The 22189-nt window shown below is 46.4% G+C and overlaps 1 protein-coding gene across 1 annotated transcript in view; it reads left to right on the forward strand.

Annotated features, from left to right (window-relative positions):
- The window catches only part of LOC106566192 (ceramide synthase 5), a 73684-nt gene that overhangs the window by 46109 nt on the left and 5386 nt on the right, over nt 1–22189 (forward strand). Inside the window, exons 6-8 of the mRNA XM_082959506.1 lie at nt 4893–4985; nt 11825–11953; nt 12258–12364. Coding sequence (XP_082815632.1) covers nt 4893–4985; nt 11825–11953; nt 12258–12364 — 329 coding nt within the window. The remainder of the gene's footprint in view (nt 1–4892; nt 4986–11824; nt 11954–12257; nt 12365–22189) is intronic.

Consider the following 22189-nt stretch of genomic DNA (forward strand, 5'->3'; position numbering starts at 1 on the left):
CCTAGTGGATAGAGTGTAGAGGTGGCAGGTAGACTAGTGGTTAGAGTGGAGGGGTGGCAGGTAGCCTAGTGGTTAGAGTGTAGAGGAGGCAGGTAGCCTAGTGGTTAGAGTGTAGGGGTGGCAGGTAGCCGAGTGGTTAGAGTGTAGAGGAGGCAGGTAGTCTAGTGGTTAGAGTGGAGGGGCGGCAGGTAGCCTAGTGGTTAGAGTGGAGGGGAGGCAGGTAGCCTAGTGGTTAGAGTGTAGAGGAGGCAGGGAGCCTAGTGGTTAGAGTGGAGGGGCGGCAGGTAGCCTAGTGGTTAGAGTGTAGGGACGGCAGGTAGTCTAGTGGTTAGAGTGTAGAGGAGGCAGGTAGCCTAGTCGTTAGAGTGTAGAGGCGGCAGGTCGTCTAGTGGTTAGAGTGGAGGGGCGGCAGGTAGCCTAGTGGTTAGAGTGGAGGGGCGGCAGGTAGCCTAGTGGTTAGAGTGTAGAGGAGGCAGGTAGTCTAGTGGTTAGAGTGTTGGGGCGGCAGGTAGCCTAGTGGTTAGAGTGTAGAGGAGGCAGGTAGTCTAGTGGTTAGAGTGTAGGGGCGGCAGGTAGGCTAGTGGTTAGAGTATAGGGGCGGCAGGTAGCCTAGTGGTTAGAGTGTAGGGGCGGCAGGTAGCCTAGTGGTTAGAGTGTAGGGACGGCAGGTAGCCTAGTGGTTAGAGTGTAGAGGAGGCAGGTAGTCTAGTGGTTAGAGTGTAGGGGCGGCAGGTAGCCTAGTGGTTAGAGTGTAGGGGTGGCAGGTAGTCTAGTGGTTAGAGTGGAGGGGCGGCAGGTAGCCTAGTGGTTAGAGTGTAGAGGAGGCAGGTAGCCTAGTGGTTAGACTGTAGAGGAGGCAGGTAGCCTAGTGGTTAGAGTGTAGAAGCGGCAGGTAGCCTAGTGGTTAGAGTGTAGAGGAGGCAGGTAGCCTAGTGGTTAGAGTGGAGGGGCGGCAGGTAGCCTAGTGGTTAGAGTGGAGGGGCGGCAGGTAGTCTAGTGGTTAGAGTGTAGAGGAGGCAGGTAGCCTAGTGGTTAGAGTGGAGGGGCGGCAGGTAGCCTAGTGGTTAGAGTGGAGGGGCGGCAGGTAGCCTAGTGGTTAGAGTGGAGGGGCGGCAGGTAGCCTAGTGGTTAGAGTGTAGAGGAGGCAGGTAGTCTAGTGGTTAGAGTGGAGGGGTGGCAGGTAGCCTAGTGGTTAGAGTGTAGAGGAGGCAGGTAGTCTAGTGGTTAGAGTGTAGGGGCGGCAGGTAGCCTAGTGGTTAGAGTGTAGAGGAGGCATGTAGTCTAGTGGTTAGAGTGTAGGGGTGGCAGGTAGCCTAGTGGTTAGAGTGTAGAGGAGGCAGGTAGTCTAGTGGTTAGAGTGTAGGGGCGGCAGGTAGCCTAGTGGTTAGAGTGTAGAGGAGGCAGGTAGCCTAGTGGTTAGAGTGTAGGGGTGGCAGGTAGCCTAGTGGTTAGAGTGGAGGGGCGGCAGGTAGCCTAGTGGTTAGAGTGTAGAGGAGGCAGGTAGCCTAGTGGTTAGAGTGTAGAGGCGGCAGGTAGCCTAGTGGTTAGAGTGTAGAGGAGGCAGGTAGCCTAGTGGTTAGAGTGTAGAGGCGGCAGGTAGCCTAGTGGTTAGAGTGTAGAGGCGGCAGGTAGCCTAGTGGTTAGAGTGTAGAGGAGGCAGGTAGCCTAGTGGTTAGAGTGGAGGGGCGGCAGGTAGCCTTGTGGTTAGAGTGGAGGGGTGGCAGGTAGCCTAGTGGTTAGAGTGGAGGGGCGGCAGGTAGTCTAGTGGTTAGAGTGGAGGGGCGGCAGGTAGCCTAGTGGTTAGAGTGGAGGGGCGGCAGGTAGCCTAGTGGTTAGAGTGGAGGGGCGGCAGGTAGCCTAGTGGTTAGAGTGTAGGGGAGGCAGGTAGCCTAGTGGTTAGAGTGGAGGGGCGGCAGGTAGCCAAGTGGTTAGAGTGGAGGGGCGGCAGGTAGCCTAGTGGTTAGAGTGGAGGGGCGGCAGGTAGCCTAGTGGTTAGAGTGGAGGGGCGGCAGGTAGCCTAGTGGTTAGAGTGGAGGGGCGGCAGGTAGCCTAGTGGTTAGAGTGTAGAGGCGGCAGGTAGCCTAGTCGTTAGAGTGTAGAGGAGGCAGGTAGCCTAGTGGTTAGAGTGTAGAGGAGGCAGGCAGCCTAGTGGTTAGAGTGTAGAGGCGGCAGGTAGCCTAGTGGTTAGAGTGTAGAGGAGGCAAGTAGCCTAGTGGTTAGAGTGTTGGGGCGGCAGGTAGCCTAGTGGTTAGAGTGTAGAGGCGGCAGGTAGCCTAGTGGTTAGAGTGTAGAGGAGGCAGGTAGCCTAGTGGTTAGAGTGTAGAGGAGGCAGGTAGCCTAGTGGTTAGAGTGTAGAGGCCGCAGGTAGCCTAGTGGTTAGAGTGTAGAGGAGGCAGGTAGCCTAGTGGTTAGAGTGTAGGGGCGGCAGGCAGCCTAGTGGTTAGAGTGGAGGGGAGGCAGGTAGCCTAGTGGTTAGAGTGTAGAGGCGGCAGGTAGCCTAGTGGTTAGAGTGGAGGGGCGGCAGGTAGCCTAGTGGTTAGAGTGTAGAGGCGGCAGGTAGCCTAGTGGTTAGAGTGTAGAGGCGGCAGGTAGTCTAGTGGTTAGAGTGTAGAGGCGGCAGGTAGCCTAGTGGTTAGAGTGTAGAGGAGGCAGGTAGCCTAGTGGTTAGAGTGGAGGGGCGGCACGTAGCCTAGTTGTTAGAGTGGAGGGGCGGCAGGTAGCCTAGTGGTTAGAGTGTAGAGGTGGCAGGTAGCCTAGTGGTTAGAGTGTAGAGGGGGCAGGTAGCCTAGTGGTTAGAGTGGAGGGGCGGCAGGTAGCCTAGTGTTTAGAGTGTAGAGGCGGCAGGTAGCCTAGTGGTTAGAGTGTAGAGGAGGCAGGTATTCTAGTGGTTAGAGTGGAGGGGCGGCACGTAGCCTAGTGGTTAGAGTGGAGGGGCGGCAGGTAGCCTAGTGGTTAGAGTGTAGAGGAGGCAGGTAGCCTAGTGGTTAGAGTGGAGGGGCGGCAGGTAGCCTAGTGGTTAGAGTGTAGAGGAGGCAGGTAGCCTAGTGGTTAGAGTGTAGGGGCGGCAGGTAGCCTAGTGGTTAGAGTGGAGGGGCGGCAGGTAGCCTAGTGGTTAGAGTGTAGAGGCGGCAGGTAGCCTAGTGGTTATTGTGGAGGGGTGGCAGGTAGCCTAGTGCTTAGAATGTAGAGGCGGCAGGTAGCCTAGTGGTTAGAGTGGAGGGGCGGCAGGTAGCCTAGTGGTTAGAGTGGAGGGGCGGCAGGTAACCTAGTGGTTAGAGTGGAGGGGCGGCAGGTAGCCTAGTGGTTAGAGTGTAGGGGAGGCATGTAGCCTAGTGGTTAGAGTGGAGGGGCGGCAGGTAGCCTAGTGGTTAGAGTGGAGGGGCGGCAGGTAGCCTAGTGGTTAGAGTGTAGAGGCGGCAGGTAGCCTAGTGGTTAGAGTGTAGAGGCGGCAGGTAGTCTAGTGGTTAGAGTGTAGAGGCGGCAGGTAGCCTAGTGGTTAGAGTGTAGAGGAGGCAGGTAGCCTAGTGGTTAGAGTGGAGGGGCGGCACGTAGCCTAGTGGTTAGAGTGGAGGGGCGGCAGATAGCCTAGTGGTTAGAGTGTAGAGGTGGCAGGTAGCCTAGTGGTTAGAGTGTAGAGGTGGCAGGTAGCCTAGTGGTTAGAGTGTAGAGGAGACAGGTAGCCTAGTGGTTAGAGTGGAGGGGCGGCAGGTAGCCTAGTGGTTAGAGTGTAGAGGCGGCAGGTAGCCTAGTGGTTACAGTGTAGAGGAGGCAGGTATTCTAGTGGTTAGAGTGGAGGGGCGGCACGTAGCCTAGTGGTTAGAGTGGAGGGGCGGCAGGTAGCCTAGTGGTTAGAGTGGAGGGGTGGCAGGTAGCCTAGTGGTTAGAGTGTAGAGGAGGCAGGTAGCCTAGTGGTTAGAGTGGAGGGGCGGCAGGTAGCCTAGTGGTTAGAGTGTAGGGGTGGCAGGTAGCCTAGTGGTTAGAGTGTAGGGGTGGCAGGTAGTCTAGTGGTTAGAGTATAGGGGCGGCAGGTAGCCTAGTGGTTAGAGTGTAGAGGAGGCAGGTAGCCTAGTGGTTAGAGTGGAGGGGCGGCAGGTAGCCTAGTGGTTAGAGTGTAGGGGTGGCAGGTAGCCTAGTGGTTAGAGTGTAGGGGTGGCAGGTAGTCTAGTGGTTAGAGTATAGGGGCGGCAGGTAGCCTAGTGGTTAGAGTGGAGGGGTGGCAGGTAGCCTAGTGGTTAGAGTGTAGAGGTGGCAGGTAGCCTAGTGGTTAGAGTGTAGAGGTGGCAGGTAGCCTAGTGGTTAGAGTGTAGAGGTGGCAGGTAGCCTAGTGGTTAGAGTGGAGGGGTGGCAGGTAGCCTAGTGGTTAGAGTGTAGAGGTGGCAGGTAGCCTAGTGGTTAGAGTGTAGAGGAGGCAGGTAGCCTAGTGGTTAGAGTGTAGAGGTGGCAGGTAGCCTAGTGGTTAGAGTGTAGAGGCGGCAGGTAGCCTAGTGGTTAGAGTGTAGAGGCGGCAGGTAGCCTAGTGGTTAGAGTGGAGGGGCGGCAGGTAGCCTAGTGGTTAGAGCGTTGGACTAGTAACCGAAAGGTTGCAAGATTGAATCCCCGAGCTGACAAGGTAAAAATCTGTCGTTCTGCCCCTGAACAAGGCAGTTAGTCCGTCATTGAAAATAAGAATGTGTTCTTAACTGACTTGCCTGGTTAAATAAAGGTCAAATAAATAAAAGTAAAAAGTAAACTCATGAAGGTGCAAGAAAAATAATAGTATGTTACACACATTCTGTAATGTCTGTATCCTTATTCAGATAAACCTGTCCCCCCTCCTGACCCCTGCAAGTCCTGACCCCAGACCTGTCTTAACATAAACCCTGTCTGTCTTGGTCCCTGTTGCTATCTAACAGGTCCTGACTCCAGGCCTGTACCACTACTACGTGACTGAGCTGGGCTTCTACTGGTCTCTCATGTTCTCTCAGTTTACTGACATCAAACGCAAGGTGAGACACAATACAGGCAACAGATGCTGTCTGTCTGATAGGAACACACGCACACACACAGTGCTGTTCCTTGTAGGGGGGGAGGACGATATAGATATGTTACTAACTAACTAAGAAATGTCTTTCTGTTGTGATATGCAGAGTCAAGTATAGGAATGTCCTTGACTCCACTGGATTAGAGCAGTTTAGCATGGCTGATTATGAAAGGTCACATGGGTTCTGCTCAGAAATGCTGTTTGTTTCCATGGTTCCAGCACAGGGGACAGGATTTCTAGTCATGTGATAGCAGGATAGAATATCCCAGACCTTAATAGAATTATTCAGATTCCTTTCATGGGTTCCATGGAGTCAAGGAAATCCGTCTGGTGTTGGATAAATCTTAAGAAAACTATGTTAGAGTTTGTAAAACTGTGATTAAGATTTTTTTTTTGTTGCAAAGCAGGCCCTGTTTTTGGTATGCTCGAGTATCGACGAATCAGGGAGGAGTTCTAGAACCAAACAGTCTCTCTCTGTTTCTCAGCCTTATTGAATGATCTCAGTAATTCTTTGCCTTTGATGTGCTCAGGAAGGAAGCAGTCATTTTCAATTTAACCAGGAAGTGCCAGATACAGTTCACTCATATCATCCTGCCTTGGGCAAGAAATTGCATCGATTTTATAGAACAAACATAAAATTGCCCCTATGTAGACTGGCAGGGCATGTAAATGCGGCATCATCATTAGGGCTACATAAACTCAGCAAAAAACGTCCCTTTTTCAGGACCTTGTCTTTCAAAGATAATTCGTAAAAATCCAAATAACTTCACAGATCTTCATTGTAAACGGTTTAAACACTGTTTCCCATGCTTGTTCAATGAACCATAAACAATTAATGAACATGCACCTGTGGAACGGTCGTTAAGACACTAACAGCTTACAGACGGTAGGCAATTAAGGTCACAGTTATGAAGGACACTAAAGAAGCCTTTCTACTGACTCTGAAAAATACCAAAAGAAAGATGCCCAGGGTCCCTGCTCATCTGCGTGAACGTGCCTTAGGCATGCTGTGAGGAGGCATGAGGACTGCAGATGTGGCCAGAGCAATAAATTGCAATGTCCGTACTGTGAGACGCCTAAGACAGCGCTACAGGGAGACAGGATGGACAGCTGATTGTCCTCGCAGTGGCAGACCACGTGTAACAACACCTGCACAGGATCGGTACATCCGAACATCACACCTGCGGGGCAGGTACAGGATGGCAACAACAACTGCCCGAGTTACACCAGGAACACACAATCCCTCCATCAGTGCTCAGACTGTCAGCAATAGGCTGAAAGATGCTGGACTGAGGGCTTGTAGGCCTGTTGTAAGGTAGGTCCTCACCAGACATCACCGGCAACAACGTCGCCTATGGGCACAAACTTACGTCGCTGGACCAGACAGGACTGGCAAAAGGTGCTCTTCTCTGACGAGTCTCGGTTTTGTGTATATTGTCGAAGGAATGAGCGTTACACCGAGGCCTGTACTCTGGAGCGGGATCGATTTTGGAGGTGGAGGGTCCGTCATGGTCTGGGGCGGTGTGTCACAGCATCATCGGACTGAGCTTGTTGTCATTGCAGGCAATCTCAACGCTGTGCGTTACAGGGAAGACATCCTCCTCCCTCATGTAGTACCCTTCCTGCAGGCTCATCCTGACATGACCCTCCAGCATGACAATGCCACCAGACATACTGCTCGTTCTGTGTGTGATTTCCTGCAAGACAGGAATGTCAGTGTTCTGCCATGGCCAGTGAAGAGCCCGGATCTCAATCCTATTGTGCACGTCTGGGACCTGTTGGATCAGAGGGTGAGGGCTAGGGGCATTCCCCCCAGAAATGTCCGGGAACTTGCAGGTACCTTGGTGGAAGAGTGGGGTAACATCTCACAGCAAGATCTGGCAAATCTGGTGCAGTCCATGAGGAGGAGATGCATTGCAGTACTTAATGCAGCTGGTGGCCACACCAGATACTGACTGTTACTTTTGATTTTGACCCCCCCCCCCCCCCCCCCCCCCTTTGTTCAGGGACACATTATTCCATTTCTGTTAGTCACATGTCTGTGGAACTTGTTCAGTTTATGTCTCAGTTGTTGAATCTTGTTATGTTCATACAAATATTTACACATGTTAAGTTAGCTGAAAATAAACGCATTTGACAGTGAGAGGACGTTTCTTTTTTTGCTGAGTATATTTGCTCAGAGGGGGTGTTTTAATCACAGACGACTTCAACCGTTTGTCTGGTCATTGTAGCTGTCAGTTTGTCTGGTCATTGTAGCTGTCAGTTTGTCTGGTCATTGTAGCTGTCAGTTTGTCTGGTCATTGTAGCTGTGAGTTTGTCTGGTCATTGTAGCTGTCAGTTTGTCTGGTCATTGTAGCTGTCAGTTTGTCTGGTCATTGTAGCTGTCAGTTTGTCTGGTCATTGTAGCTGTCAGTTTGTCTGGTCATTGTAGCTGTCAGTTTGTCTGGTCATTGTAGCTGTCAGTTTGTCTGGTCATTGTAGCTGTCAGTTTGTTTGGTCATTGTAGCTGTCAGTTTGTTTGGTCATTGTAGCTGTCAGTTTGTTTGGTCATTGTAGCTGTCAGTTTGTCTGGTCATTGTAGCTGTCAGTTTGTCTGGTCATTGTAGCTGTGAGTTTGTAGCTGTCAGTTTGTCTGGTCATTGTAGCTGTCAGTTTGTCTGGTCATTGTAGCTGTGAGTTTGTAGCTGTCAGTTTGTCTGGTCATTGTAGCTGTGAGTTTGTCTGGTCATTGTAGCTGTCAGTTTGTCTGGTCATTGTAGCTGTGAGTTTGTAGCTGTGAGTTTGTCTGGTCATTGTAGCTGTGAGTTTGTCTGGTCATTGTAGCTGTGAGTTTGTCTGGTCATTGTAGCTGTCAGTTTGTCTGGTCATTGTAGCTGTGAGTTTGTCTGGTCATTGTAGCTGTCAGTTTGTTTGGTCATTGTAGCTGTGAGTTTGTCTGGTCATTGTAGCTGTCAGTTTGTCTGGTCATTGTAGCTGTCAGTTTGTCTGGTCATTGTAGCTGTGAGTTTGTAGCTGTGAGTTTGTCTGGTCATTGTAGCTGTGAGTTTGTAGCTGTCAGTTTGTCTGGTCATTGTAGCTGTCAGTTTGTCTGGTCATTGTAGCTGTGAGTTTGTAGCTGTCAGTTTGTCTGGTCATTGTAGCTGTCAGTTTGTCTGGTCATTGTAGCTGTGAGTTTGTAGCTGTCAGTTTGTCTGGTCATTGTAGCTGTGAGTTTGTCTGGTCATTGTAGCTGTCAGTTTGTCTGGTCATTGTAGCTGTGAGTTTGTGGCTGTCAGTTTGTCTGGTCATTGTAGCTGTGAGTTTGTCTGGTCATTGTAGCTGTCAGTTTGTCTGGTCATTGTAGCTGTGAGTTTGTGGCTGTCAGTTTGTCTGGTCATTGTAGCTGTGAGTTTGTCTGGTCATTGTAGCTGTGAGTTTGTCTGGTCATTGTAGCTGTGAGTTTGTTTGGTCATTGTAGCTGTGAGTTTGTCTGGTCATTGTAGCTGTCAGTTTGTCTGGTCATTGTAGCTGTGAGTTTGTAGCTGTCAGTTTGTCTGGTCATTGTAGCTGTGAGTTTGTCTGGTCATTGTAGCTGTCAGTTGGTCTGGTCATTGTAGCTGTGAGTTTGTAGCTGTGAGTTTGTCTGGTCATTGTAGCTGTGAGTTTGTCTGGTCATTGTAGCTGTCAGTTTGTCTGGTCATTGTAGCTGTCAGTTTGTCTGGTCATTGTAGCTGTGAGTTTGTAGCTGTCAGTTTGTCTGGTCATTGTAGCTGTGAGTTTGTCTGGTCATTGTAGCTGTCAGTTTGTCTGGTCATTGTAGCTGTCAGTTTGTCTGGTCATTGTAGCTGTCAGTTTGTCTGGTCATTGTAGCTGTCAGTTTATCTGGTCATTGTAGCTGTGAGTTTGTAGCTGTGAGTTTGTCTGGTCATTGTAGCTGTGAGTTTGTCTGGTCATTGTAGCTGTGAGTTTGTCTGGTCATTGTAGCTGTCAGTTTGTCTGGTCATTGTAGCTGTCAGTTTGTCTGGTCATTGTAGCTGTGAGTTTGTCTGGTCATTGTAGCTGTCAGTTTGTCTGGTCATTGTAGCTGTGAGTTTGTCTGGTCATTGTAGCTGTCAGTTTGTCTGGTCATTGTAGCTGTCAGTTTGTCTGGTCATTGTAGCTGTGAGTTTGTCTGGTCATTGTAGCTGTCAGTTTGTCTGGTCATTGTAGCTGTGAGTTTGTCTGGTCATTGTAGCTGTGAGTTTGTCTGGTCAATGTAGCTGTCAGTTTGTCTGGTCATTGTAGCTGTGAGTTTGTCTGGTCATTGTAGCTGGACATGTCCTCAGTGTGACAGAGTCAGACTGTCTGTTTTGTTTTTGTGGTTCTTCAAAGTGTTCCTTTCTGACCTTGGCTTCCAGTGCTTCCCCTGCTGGGGTCCATGTGTCTTACTGTAGTAGAGTAGATAATGTGTCTTACTGTAGTAGAGTAGATAATGTGTCTTACTGTAGTAGAGTAGATAATGTGTCTTATTGTTACTGTAGTAGAGTAGATAATGTGTCTTATTGTTACTGTAGTAGAGTAGATAATGTGTCTTACTGTAGTAGAGTAGATAATGTGTCTTACTGTAGTAGAGTAGATAATGTGTCTTACTGTAGTAGAGTAGATAATGTGTCTTATTGTTACTGTAGTAGAGTAGATAATGTGTCTTATTGTTACTGTAGTAGAGTAGATAATGTGTCTTACTGTAGTAGAGTAGATAATGTGTCTTACTGTAGTAGAGTAGATAATGTGTCTTACTGTAGTAGAGTAGATAATGTGTCTTACTGTACTAGAGTAGATAATGTATCTTTCTGTTACTGTAGTAGAGTAGATAATGTGTCTTTCTGTTACTGTAGTAGAGTAGATAATGTGTCTTATTGTAGTAGAGTAGATAATGTATATTTCTGTTACTGTAGTAGAGTAGATAATGTGTCTTACTGTAGTAGAGTAGATAATGTGTCTTACTGTTACTGTAGTAGAGTAGATAATGTGTCTTACTGTAGTAGAGTAGATAATGTGTCTTACTGTAGTAGAGTAGATAATGTATCTTTCTGTTACTGTAGTAGAGTAGATAATGTATCTTTCTGCTACTGTAGTAGAGTAGATAATGTGTCTTACTGTAGTAGAGTAGATAATGTGTCTTACTGTAGTAGAGTAGATAATGTGTCTTACTGTTACTGTAGTAGAGTAGATAATGTGTCTTACTGTAGTAGAGTAGATAATGTGTCTTTCTGTAGTAGAGTAGATAATGTGTCTTTCTGTTACTGTAGTAGAGTAGATAATGTGTCTTATTGTTACTGTAGTAGAGTAGATAATGTATCTTATTGTTTCTGTAGTAGAGTAGATAATGTGTCTTTCTGTTACAGTAGTAGAGTAGATAATGTGTCTTACTGTTACTGTAGTAGAGTAGATAATGTGTCTTACTGTAGTAGAGTAGATAATGTGTCTTACTGTAGTAGAGTAGATAATGTGTCTTACTGTTACTGTAGTAGAGTAGATAATGTGTCTTACTGTAGTAGAGTAGATAATGTGTCTTACTGTTACTGTAGTAGAGTAGAGAATGTGTCTTATTGTTACTGTAGTAGAGTAGATAATGTGTCTTACTGTAGTAGAGTAGATAATGTGTCTTACTGTAGTAGAGTAGATAATGTGTCTTATTGTTACTGTAGTAGAGTAGAGAATGTGTCTTATTGTTACTGTAGTAGAGTAGATAATGTGTCTTACTGTAGTAGAGTAGATAATGTGTCTTATTGTTTCTGTAGTAGAGTAGATAATGTGACTTACTGTTACTGTAGTAGAGTAGATAATGTGTCTTACTGTAGTAGAGTAGATAATGTGTCTTACTGTAGTAGAGTAGATAATGTGTCTTATTGTTACTGTAGTAGAGTAGATAATGTGTCTTATTGTTTCTGTAGTAGAGTAGATAATGTGTCTTACTGTAGTAGAGTAGATAATGTGTCTTATTGTTACTGTAGTAGAGTAGATAATGTGTATTACTGTTACTGTAGTAGAGTAGATAATGTGTCTTATTGTTACTGTAGTAGTGTAGATAATGTGTCTTATTGTTACTGTAGTAGAGTAGATAATGTGTCTTACTGTAGTAGAGTAGATAATGTGTCTTATTGTTACTGTAGTAGAGTAGATAATGTGTCTTACTGTAGTAGAGTAGATAATGTGTCTTATTGTTACTGTAGTAGAGTAGATAATGTGTCTTATTGTTACTGTAGTAGTGTAGATAATGTGTCTTATTGTTACTGTAGTAGAGTAGATAATGTGTCTTACTGTAGTAGAGTAGATAATGTGTCTTACTGTTACTGTAGTAGAGTAGATAATGTGTCTTACTGTAGTAGAGTAGATAATGTGTCTTATTGTTACTGTAGTAGAGTAGATAATGTGTCTTACTGTAGTAGAGTAGATAATGTGTCTTACTGTAGTAGAGTAGATAATGTGTCTTATTGTTACTGTAGTAGAGTAGATAATGTGAGATTACACAACTCCTAGTTTCCCCTACAAAGGAACAAACACTCACATACATCGAAAGGAGAGTGGTCTCGAGATGCCACACTTCAAAGTCTTAATTTTCACTCGGTTATTGATTTTCGCATCGAACGTGAGAAAACAACTGGAAATCGAGGTTCATAGGAGATTAAATGAGGAAGTCATAAATGTTATTGAGCAGAGTTACTGTATGGATCTGCTGTAAATGAAATCTGCCCTTACCAACGCAACAAATAAATGCATATCTGTATAGGATATCTGTGATATATATGAAAACAAACCTCCTCGTGGTTCCTTGTTGAATTGCAGGACTTCCCCATCATGTTCATTCATCACCTAGCAACAGTGAGCCTGATCAGTTTCTCCTATGCTAACAACATGCTACGTGTCGGGAGCTTGGTGATGTGCGTTCACGACGCATCAGACTTCCTACTGGAGGTGAGTGTGGACGCGCGCGCGCGCCCACACACACACACACACACACACACACACACACACACACACACACACACACACACACACACACACACACACACACACACACACACACACACACACACACACACACACACTGTCATACTACTCAGAATGAGTTGGGAAAACATTCTCAGTGATATTTTACTGTAGATATTGGAATATACGTCAAAGTAAAGTATATTTATTTTCTTCATCATGAAGAAGGAACTTGTAGAACGTACAATATGACAGTATATCAATGTTTATACCTTCTGTCGTTCTTCAGGCAGCCAAGCTGGCCAACTACGCCAAGTACCAGCGCCTGTGTGACTTCCTGTTTGTTCTGTTTGCAGTGGTCTTCTTCATCACAAGGCTTGTTATCTACCCTCTATGGTTAGTGACGGTATGGGTGTCCTCTACACTGAGGTGTATTCATTAGGAATCAAACGAAGTAAATGGGCCGAAACAGGAAGGCACTTAACTGAATTTGTCCAATAAGTATCTTTTGGTTTTGTTTGGAAACTTTAGTTGAAAACATTTTGCTACAGTTTTCACTAACGAAACATCCATGTTAACTGTCTACCTTCTACCTTTATGGTTAGTGTCTGTCTGTCTGTCTGTCTGTCTGTCTGTCTGTCTGTCTGTCTGTCTGTCTGTCTGTCTGTCTGTCTGTCTGTCTGTCTGCTTGCCTGCCTGCCCGCCTGCCAGGTCTCGCTTGGGAAACAGGTCTTGTTCTGACCTCAATGGGACTTCCTGGTTAAGTAAAGGTTAAATAACATTCAGCAGAGATATCTAACCTCTGTGGTTAGTTATTGACACTACTCTAAGGGTGCATCCCTATCCCCTATTCCAGAGCCCAAAGTGCCCTGGTCAACAATAGTCGACTACTTAGAGAAGAGGGCACCATTTGGGACACGGAACCATCTGTGATATTAGTATGGATGGAAGCAGCTCTAAGGGACGACCGACAGTCGAGGGCCATTTCTATGATGGGCAGTGGAGGTAACCTCCTGAGCTGCTATATTCAGCGTCTTGGATGTGTGTCCCAAATGACACCCTATTCCCTACGTAGTGCACTAATTTAGACCAGAGCCCTATAGAACCCTATTCCCTACGTAGTGCACTACTTTAGGCCAGAGCCCTATGGCACCCTATTCTCTAGATAGTACACTACTTTAGACCAGAGCCCTATGGAACCCCATTCCCTACCTGGTGCACTACTTTAGACCCTATTCCCTACATAGTACACTACTTTAAACCAGAGCCCTATAGAACCCCATTCCCTACGTCGTGCAGTACTTTAGACCCTATTCCCTACATAGTACACTACTTTAGACCAGAGCCCTATAGAACCCCATTCCCTACGTAGTGCACTACTTTAGACCAGAGCCCTATAGGCCCTTGTCAAAAGGTAGTACACTATAGTTTATATAGGGCAGGGGTCCCCAATTGCATTTAGCCTCGGGACATATTTTCCATCGAGCGGATAGTCGGGGAGCCAGAACATAGTTATAAAACATTTATACACTGCAAACTGACCGCAAGAATCCAAAACAAATACAGTATTAGACAAATCATTTCAAACCTTGATTACATATGCCTCTCTCTATCATTTCGGGGGAATACTTGGGAACAGATTTCCTAAATTGAAATCACTTTGAGCTGATTTCCTATCCAACTCAAGGTGTTGACCCCCCTACCCAACGTAAAACATATTTTCCCATGATCTTCCCCTTGTACTCCAAAATAAATTGCACACCCTCCCCCCTCATGGAATTAACTCAAAAGTTCACAAATAACTCTGTTTATAAATGTGGCTATGGACTTTGTCACTTCAGCATGCTTTTGTGGCACAGTCGATGCCACGCAGGGCTACAGGCCAGGGTTGAAGGTTCACCGATCACCACGGACTAGTTCACCCTCCCTGTTTCACTAGACCTACACTACAATCAGAGCTGTCTGTAGACAATAACCAGCTAGGGGGAAATGACATTTAACATTTTGATGCCATATTTATAATTATATAAAGTTATTGCAACACCTTTTCCACCAACAGGTTTCTGTGACACACACAAAATTAACAAAGCATACTGACTTCAGGTACTGCAATATCATGGTTTGTGTTTTCAGCACACCAATAAATAGACTGTCAAACAAACAGAAAATCCATCCCTCCCTCCCTTGTAGGTTCACTCTTTATAGGTCTCTTAACGTCATTCAACTTGTTGGTGTTTTGTAACAGACGTCTCTTCCCATTCATCAGTTTGGATTGATTGATTTCATTTGTCAGTTAAGACCAATACATATACACACCCGGTGGCCAGTTTATTAGGTACACCACCCCATCATGAAAATGGTTCGTTCCTACAGACAGTGTGAAAGATTTAGTGGAATCTGTGTGGGTAGGAACGAGGCGATCCTCTGAGATGAGGATATTGTTTCTGTAGAGCACTTACTGGGCAGGAGTGCTCTGCGAGATTCAGGCCATCTGCCGTGAAGGCATTGGTATAGGACATGTTCCTGTTTCCTGAAGGTGAAATGCTGAAGGTCACAGCAGAGCCTTTCATTTGGATAACATCATGTCGCACCGTTCTGAGATTAAGGGTCTCGGGGGGGGGGGTCCCCTCCAGGTTAAGCTGTCGGGTGGCCGCCAGGAGAAGGATTGTTCGTTCAGACCCATCATCTAGAACGGCGAATGTATCAATGCTTCTCCCTTCACTTTGCAGAGTGACCTTGACCTCCTTCAACATGACCCTTGGAGACCGGTTCTGTTGGTCGAGGTAGAGCTCCTTTACAGCTCCTACCATGAGCATACTCTGCTCTTTCTGTGCTTGGGGAATTACATCATGCAACACTGTGAGATGGATTTCTGTACAGCGATTGCAGGGTTTCCTCAATGTGCAGGTCCCCGCATTATGGCTACGGGCACACTTGTAACATCGCTCACCTGAAGTGATCCAGGCCTTCAATTGAGGTTGAGTGAGCTTTTTTACCCTGGGGCATGAGCCAAGGAAGTGCCATTTCCTATTGCAATAATTTGATGTTCTTGCTCTTGAGAGGGGTCTTCTTCCCGGGTTCCTCCCCGGCTTCACTATTTAAGTACATAGTAGTGGGATTTGGCCTTTTCTGTCCCTCCTGGCGTTCAAACTCCTTCCTTCCCTCGTAGGCTATGGCTGAGATTGTGGCCTGGTGAGCGATGCTCTTCGCCCTCGCTTTCACCTGCAACCATGCGGCCAGGTCTCTGAGAGCATAGGTGCTTCTCGAGCCCTCTTTCAGGATGCCTTTGTTCAAACAATGTTCGATGAAACTGTCTCTGAGGGACGCTGGAAGCTTGCTAAGACGCCAGTCCACGTGGGAGGAGCCACATTTCAGCTCGTTCCCATCTTCTCCTTCAACGGATTGGAGCATCGAGGTCAGGGATTGGACAGCCAGGGAGAACTCTTGGAAGGCAGCATGGTCTCCCATTTTAATTGGAGATGTGTTCAGGATGTAGTTTAGTTCATTCTGGACTAGCTGGCGTGGCTCACCATATCTCGCTTTCAGGGCCTGGAGAGCAGCAGTGTATGGTATTGCGGAGTGCATAAAGGATTTGGCCAGCTTGTATGCACTGGGAAACCGCAAGTGATCGATCAGTACTTGGTACTTGTAGCGTTCTGACAGATGACTGTGAATACCCAGTAGGCTCTCCAATGCCATTTCCAAAAGGACAAATTCACTCTCCTTTCCGCTGTCAAAGTATGGCAGTTTGTGTCTGGGAATTCCATAGGCTGAGGCTACTAGCAGTTTCATAATGTTGACTCCCTCTTCAGGTTGTGTGAAGGATAAACCCGGGACTTCAGATGAGCCCACTGTGGCCTCATTGGGCCTGTCCCCTCTCGTCCCAGACCCTCCATTGGTGGCAGCCCGGAATTGGGCGAGAGCCCTCCCACCTGCTGTCTGAGGACTGGCCGGGCCCAGGCCCTGGACGAGAGGAACGATTTGCCGTGGTTGGTAATTGGCGGAAAGGCGAAGGAGTGATGCTTTGTCTAGATGGAGGAATGCTAACTTCTGTCCCTGGCATAGAGGGCGTTTGCGGAGTGGCCTGTCCCCCGTGCTCCGTGTTGGCTGTTGACCTCGGAGCCTCTGGGGATTGTATGCCATGCTGTACCAGAGGGGCAGATTGGGAAAGAAAGGCAGACAAGTCAGGTCCATCTGGAGGGGTGGTCAGGTCAACTCCCTGTTCGTTCCTCTCCAGGAAGGATGAGACCATCCGTGCCTCCTCCAATTCCCTTCTTGCTTGACGGTGCCGTCGCTGCTGTGCCAGGTCCTTGGCAATGAATTCCCTTTCCTGTAGAGCTCTACGAGCCTGCACATCCAATAGGTGACATCGTTCGTCAGCCTGTCATTCCTCCTCAATCTGACGCTCAATTTCCTCCAACGCTAATAGTTTCATCCTCTCTCGTAGGACAGCGGTCTGTGAATGGCGCTGAGGGCTAGTGAATGGCGGCTACCATGGCCACTTCCAAAGGGGTATCCACTGGTCGAACTCTCACTCCGTCTAGAGTGCCTCGACGATTTCCCTTCAGTTAAGGGGTGAGCGGATCCGGTCTCAGGAAGCTGGTCGACCTGTGCGGTGGGAGTTACCTCCTCCATGGGTTCTTCCTGTAGACCACTTTCTCGTCCCAAAGCAGTTTCTGGTCCTTGGCTCAGAGGGGGATGGTTGATGGCTGAAACGTACAGTTGATCCATCACCACTTTGAGCTCTGGTGGGCTTGCCCTTTGATGTGAGAAACTCGACCACATAATCCTTAAGATAACCAGGTGCTTGCCTGGTTCTCCTGGTGCTGCTGGTGGTTGAGGATGAAGCCTTTGTTACTTTAGGCTTAGCTCCTGGATCTTTTCTTTGTTCCAAGTCCTTTCCCTCTGCTGCTCTCTCTCTCTTCCTTTCTCCTTCCTTCCAGTGGAGACAATTCCTCCTTCTCCCCCTTCATTTCCTTTTCACCCGTCTTTAGTTCCGTCATCATCCGGCTCGAAGGACCATTGAAAGATTAGTGGAATCTGTGTGGGTAGCTGGACAGGTAGGATGACTGACAGTGAGGGTGAACAGGTGGTCACGGGTCAGGTGACAGAGGAATGGATGAGACTGAGGCAGGAATTCCTTTAACCATAAAGTGGTATATTTACTGAGTAGTCTGTGCTGCATAACAAAGGAAACAGAATAACGTGTATCCAATCAAATCCATCATCACAAAGATCAAATCATAACAATCATTCATTATTAGCATAATTTAGGGAATTCAACAATCCAGTTCATTAAGAAGTCAATAGGAATCATCCGTGAGTCATTTAGGCTTGTAACTATTTATCATAAATCATGAAAGAATAATACAAACAGTGATTGGTTATTCAATCTATAATCACCATTAGTTGGATATCAGAGTCGATCAGTTCAGCAAACAATGACTTTCTTATGTCACCCTTTCAAGTTTCTTCATGTGGACATGTGATTTCATTACATATTAACCATATTGATTGCCTAATTGGCCTATTATGATCCGTAGGGCCGTGATCATTGACCATTCACATTACACAATATGTTTGAAGCGCTCCGCGGTAATAACTCTAAACAACAACTGATGGCCCGCTCTCCCGATCGCAACAGATACAGTGAGGGGGGAAAGGTATTTGATCCCCTGCTGATTTTGTACGTTTGCCCACTGACAAAGAAATGATCAGTCTATAATTTTAATGGTAGGTTTATTTGAACAGTGAGAGACAGAATAACAACAAAAATATCCAGAAAAACGCATATCAAAAATGTTATAAATTGATTTGCATTTTAATGAGGGAAATAAGTATTTGACCCCCTCTCAATCAGAAAGATTTCTGGCTCCCAGGTGTCTTTTATACAGGTAACAAGCTCAGATTAGGAGCACACTCTTAAAGGGAGTGCTCCTAATCTCAGTTTGTTACCTGTATAAAAGACACCTGTCCACAGAAGCAATCAATCAATCAGATTCCAAACTCTCCACCATGGCCAAGACCAAAGAGCTCTCCAAGGATGTCAGGGACAAGATTGTAGACCTACACAAGGCTGGAATGGGCTACAAGACCATCGCCAAGCAGCTTGGTGAGAAGGTGACAACATTTGGTGCGGTTATTCGCAAATGTAAGAAACACAAAAGAACTGTCAATCTCCCTCGGCCCGGGGCTCCATGCAATATCTCACCTCGTGGAGTTGCAATGATCATGAGAACGGTGAGGAATCAGCCCAGAACTACACGGGAGGATCTTGTCAATGATTTCAAGGCAGCTGGGACCATAGTCACCAAGAAAACAATTGGTAACACACTACGCCGTGAAGGACTGAAATCCTGCAGCGCCCGCAAGGTCCCCCTGCTCAAGAAAGCACATATACATGCCCGTCTGAAGTTTGCCAATGAACATCTGAATGATTCAGAGGACAACTGTAGTTCAGATGAAAGGTAACAAATTCGGTGGATTTACGTGGATTCATGGACGCACAGAACTTCTGGATTAGACAGAGTGAAGGAAGAGAAAGCAGCGCGATCAGATGATGGCGATTTCCTCCTTTTATGGAGTTGAGATCTGTCAGACATTTCCACCTGACCTAATTAAAGCGCCCCTGGCCCAGCTGAGTAAGTGGCCATGAATTAAAGGATTCTTCCACCAACTCCATGGGCCTTTTCTACACAGTGAGTCACGTAACCGTGGCTTGCTATATAAAGCAGGCAGACAGGCATCGAGACATTGAGTTATTGTTCGATTGAAGGTTAGATGGGGCAAAACAAGTGACCTAAGCGACTTTGAACGTATGATCGTCGATGCCAGACGCGCCAGTTCCAGTATCTCAGAAACGTCCGGCCTCCTGGGCATTTCATGCACCACAGTGTCTAGGGTTTACAGAGAAGGATGTGACAAACAAACATCCAGTCAGTGGCAGTCCTGTGGGTGAAAACAGCTCGTTGATGAGAGGTCGAAGGAGAATAGCGAGAATCCTGCAAGCTAACAGGCGGGCCACAAACTGCCAAATTACGGCGCAGTACAACAGTAGTGTACAGAACGGCATCTCCTAACGCACAACTCGGCGGCCCTTGTCACGGATTGGCTGTTGCAGCAGACGACCACACCGGGTTCCATTCCTGTCAGCTGAAAACAAGAAGAAGAAGTGGCTCCAGTGGGTACGCCATCACCAACACCGAACAATTGAGGAGTGGAAAAACATCGGCTGGTCCGACGAATCCCAGTTCCTTTTACGTCATGATAGTCAGGATTTGGTGTAAACAGCATGAGTCCATGGCCCCATCCTGCCTGGTGTTAACGGTACAGGCTGGTGGTGGTGGTGTGATGGTCTGGGGGAATGTTTTCCTGGCACACGTTAAGTCCCTTGATACCAATTGAGTAATGTTTGACTGCCACACCTTGTAAAATCTAACACCCGGAGAATTCAGGATGTTCTGGAGGCAAAGGTTGGTCCGACCCTGTACTAAGTGGGTGAACCTAATAAACTGTTCACTGAGTGTATACACACAGTACAAATATTGTTTTCAAAGTGACCGGGATTGCACAATAGTCAAGGACATATTTTCATTGTGGTCCCTATTTTTTTTTTTTTTTTTTACATAAATACAAATACAATTACATAGATACAGACACATTACATAGATACAGACAAATTACAGAGATACAGAGACATTACATAGATACAGACACATTACAGAGATACAGACACATTACAGAGATACAGACACATTACAGAGATACAGACACATTACAGAGATACAGAGACATTACAGAGATACAGACACATTACAGAGATACAGACACATTACAGAGATACAGACACATTACATAGATACAGACACATTACATAGATACAGACAAATTACAGAGATACAGAGACATTACATAGATACAGACACATTACAGAGATACAGACACATTACAGAGATACAGACACATTACAGAGATACAGACACATTACAGAGATACAGACACATTACAGAGATACAGACACATTACATAGATACAGACACATTACAGAGATACAGAGATGCAGACAAATAAAGATTATACTATTCACACATTAGCAAACTATTGATATTCTTTTTAAAAGTGGTTTTGGTTGTTAAATGGCTTTGAGTTGCTGTGGTAGTTTGTTCCACTCAACAGCGCTGGTATATAAAAATGTGTTCTTACCAGATAGACTCTTTGTCTTTAAAACAGTGAATATTAAAACAGTGAGTATTAAGAGTCTCTGGCTGGTGGACATATCTAACAGATGAAAAGAGTCTGTGATAATTCTGTGGACCAAACCAAGTTGAATTAATACTAGTCTTTTTTTCCCCACAGATAGTCAGCCTAGTGTCATGGAAATATTCAGTCAATCAAATTTCTGTGAGTTCAAATAGATTTTTATTACAACGTAATAAAAGTCAAGCTGGTTCATGAATACAACTAACTTTCCAGTCTCAGTATTAGCTGCTTAAAATGCTTGACGACCAGTTGAGTATGAAGGGGGGAGTTTAAGGACAATCCTTACCAGCTTGTTTTGACTGGTCTTCTTCAGATGTTTGGGACTGCTGGTGAACCATGGTCTGCAGGCATAATCAAAGTGACACTGGACTAGCGCACCTTCCAGAGTCTAGGGTGTCAGTGGCTAGGCTTCCATCCAATCGGCGTCTAAAATCCGCAAATAGGCACATTTTCCCATCAGAATTGTGTTTACGTTATATTGGCTTATTGTGGATCAAAGTCTGTGCGGTGCACATAAAAATAACCTTTTGAGGTTAAATTGACACATACTAAATAAAAGTTAAATGAGTTTCCATCACATTTTCAACTCTAGTTCTACTGATGGTTACGTAGGTATATTGAATGTTCCCACTCTGGTGTTGATACGTGTGCTTCAGCTAACATCTTGCAGATACAGTGCAGGTATAGCCTATATGATGAGATTATTATGGACAAAAAGAGCGAGATTACTTTTATTTCTCAAAAAGCAGCCAAGCATCGGCCATCATGTCACCAGAATAAAAAACCCAATATTTATTGTAAATGAGCATCAATCTCATCACCTTGTACTTTCACCACCCTGTGAAGTTCATCATAACAATATTTCATCTGTAGCCGAAATAAACTTCATGCTTTCCTGACGAGTCAAAGTGGGAGGAACACACAACATATCATCGCGTGACTCCCAAGTTTAAATAAGATCACATTTTATTAGTCACATGCGCCAAATACAACAGGTGTAGACTTACGAGCCCCTAACCGACAGTGCAGTTTAAAAAAATACGGATAATAATAAGATATAAAAGTAACAAGTAATTAAAGAGCAGCAGTAAAATAATAATAGCGAGACTATATACAGGGGGGGTACCGGTACAGAGTCAATGTGCGGGGGCACCGGTTAGTTGAGGTAGTATGTACATGTAGGTAGAGTTATTAAAGTGACTATGCACAGATGACAACAGAGAGTAGCAGCGGCGTAAAAGAGAGGGGGGGGGAGGGGCAATGCGAATTGTCTGGGTAGCCATTTGACTAGATGTTCAGGAGTCTTATGGCTTGGGGGTAGAAGCTGTTTAGAAGCCTCTTGGACCTAGACTTGGCGCTCCGGTACCGCTTGCCATGTGGTAGCAGAGAGAAGAGTCTATGACTTGGGTGGCTGGAGTCTTTGACAATTTCTAGGGCTTTCCTCTGACACCGCCTGGTATAGAGGTCCTGGATGGCAGGAAGCTTGGCCCCAGTGATGTACTGGGCCGTACGCACTACCCTCTGTAGTGCCTTGCGGTCGGAGGCCGAGCAGTTACCATATCATGCAGTGATGCAACCAGTCAGGATGCTCTCAATGGTGCAGCTGTAGAACCTTTTGAGGATCTGAGGACCCATGCCAAATCTTTTCAGCCTCCTGGGGGGGAATAGGTTTTGTCGTGCCCTCTTCACGACTGTCATAGTGTGCTTGGACCATGTTAGTTTGTTGGTGATGTGGACACCAAGGAACTTGAAGCTCTCAACCTGCTCCACTGCAGCCCCGTCGATGAGAATGGGGGCGTGCTCGGCACTCTTTTTCCTGTAGTCCACAATCATCTCCTTTGTCTTGATCACGTTGAGGGAGAGGTTGTTGTCCTGGCACCACACAGCCAGGTCTCTGACCTCCTCCCTATAGGCTGTCTCGTCGTTGTCGGTGATCAGGCCTACCACTGTTGTGTCATCGGC

The sequence above is a fragment of the Salmo salar genome, chromosome 12 (genome assembly GCF_965601325.2).
Source record: "Salmo salar chromosome 12, fSalSal1, whole genome shotgun sequence".
NCBI classification, from domain to species: Eukaryota; Metazoa; Chordata; class Actinopteri; order Salmoniformes; family Salmonidae; genus Salmo; species Salmo salar.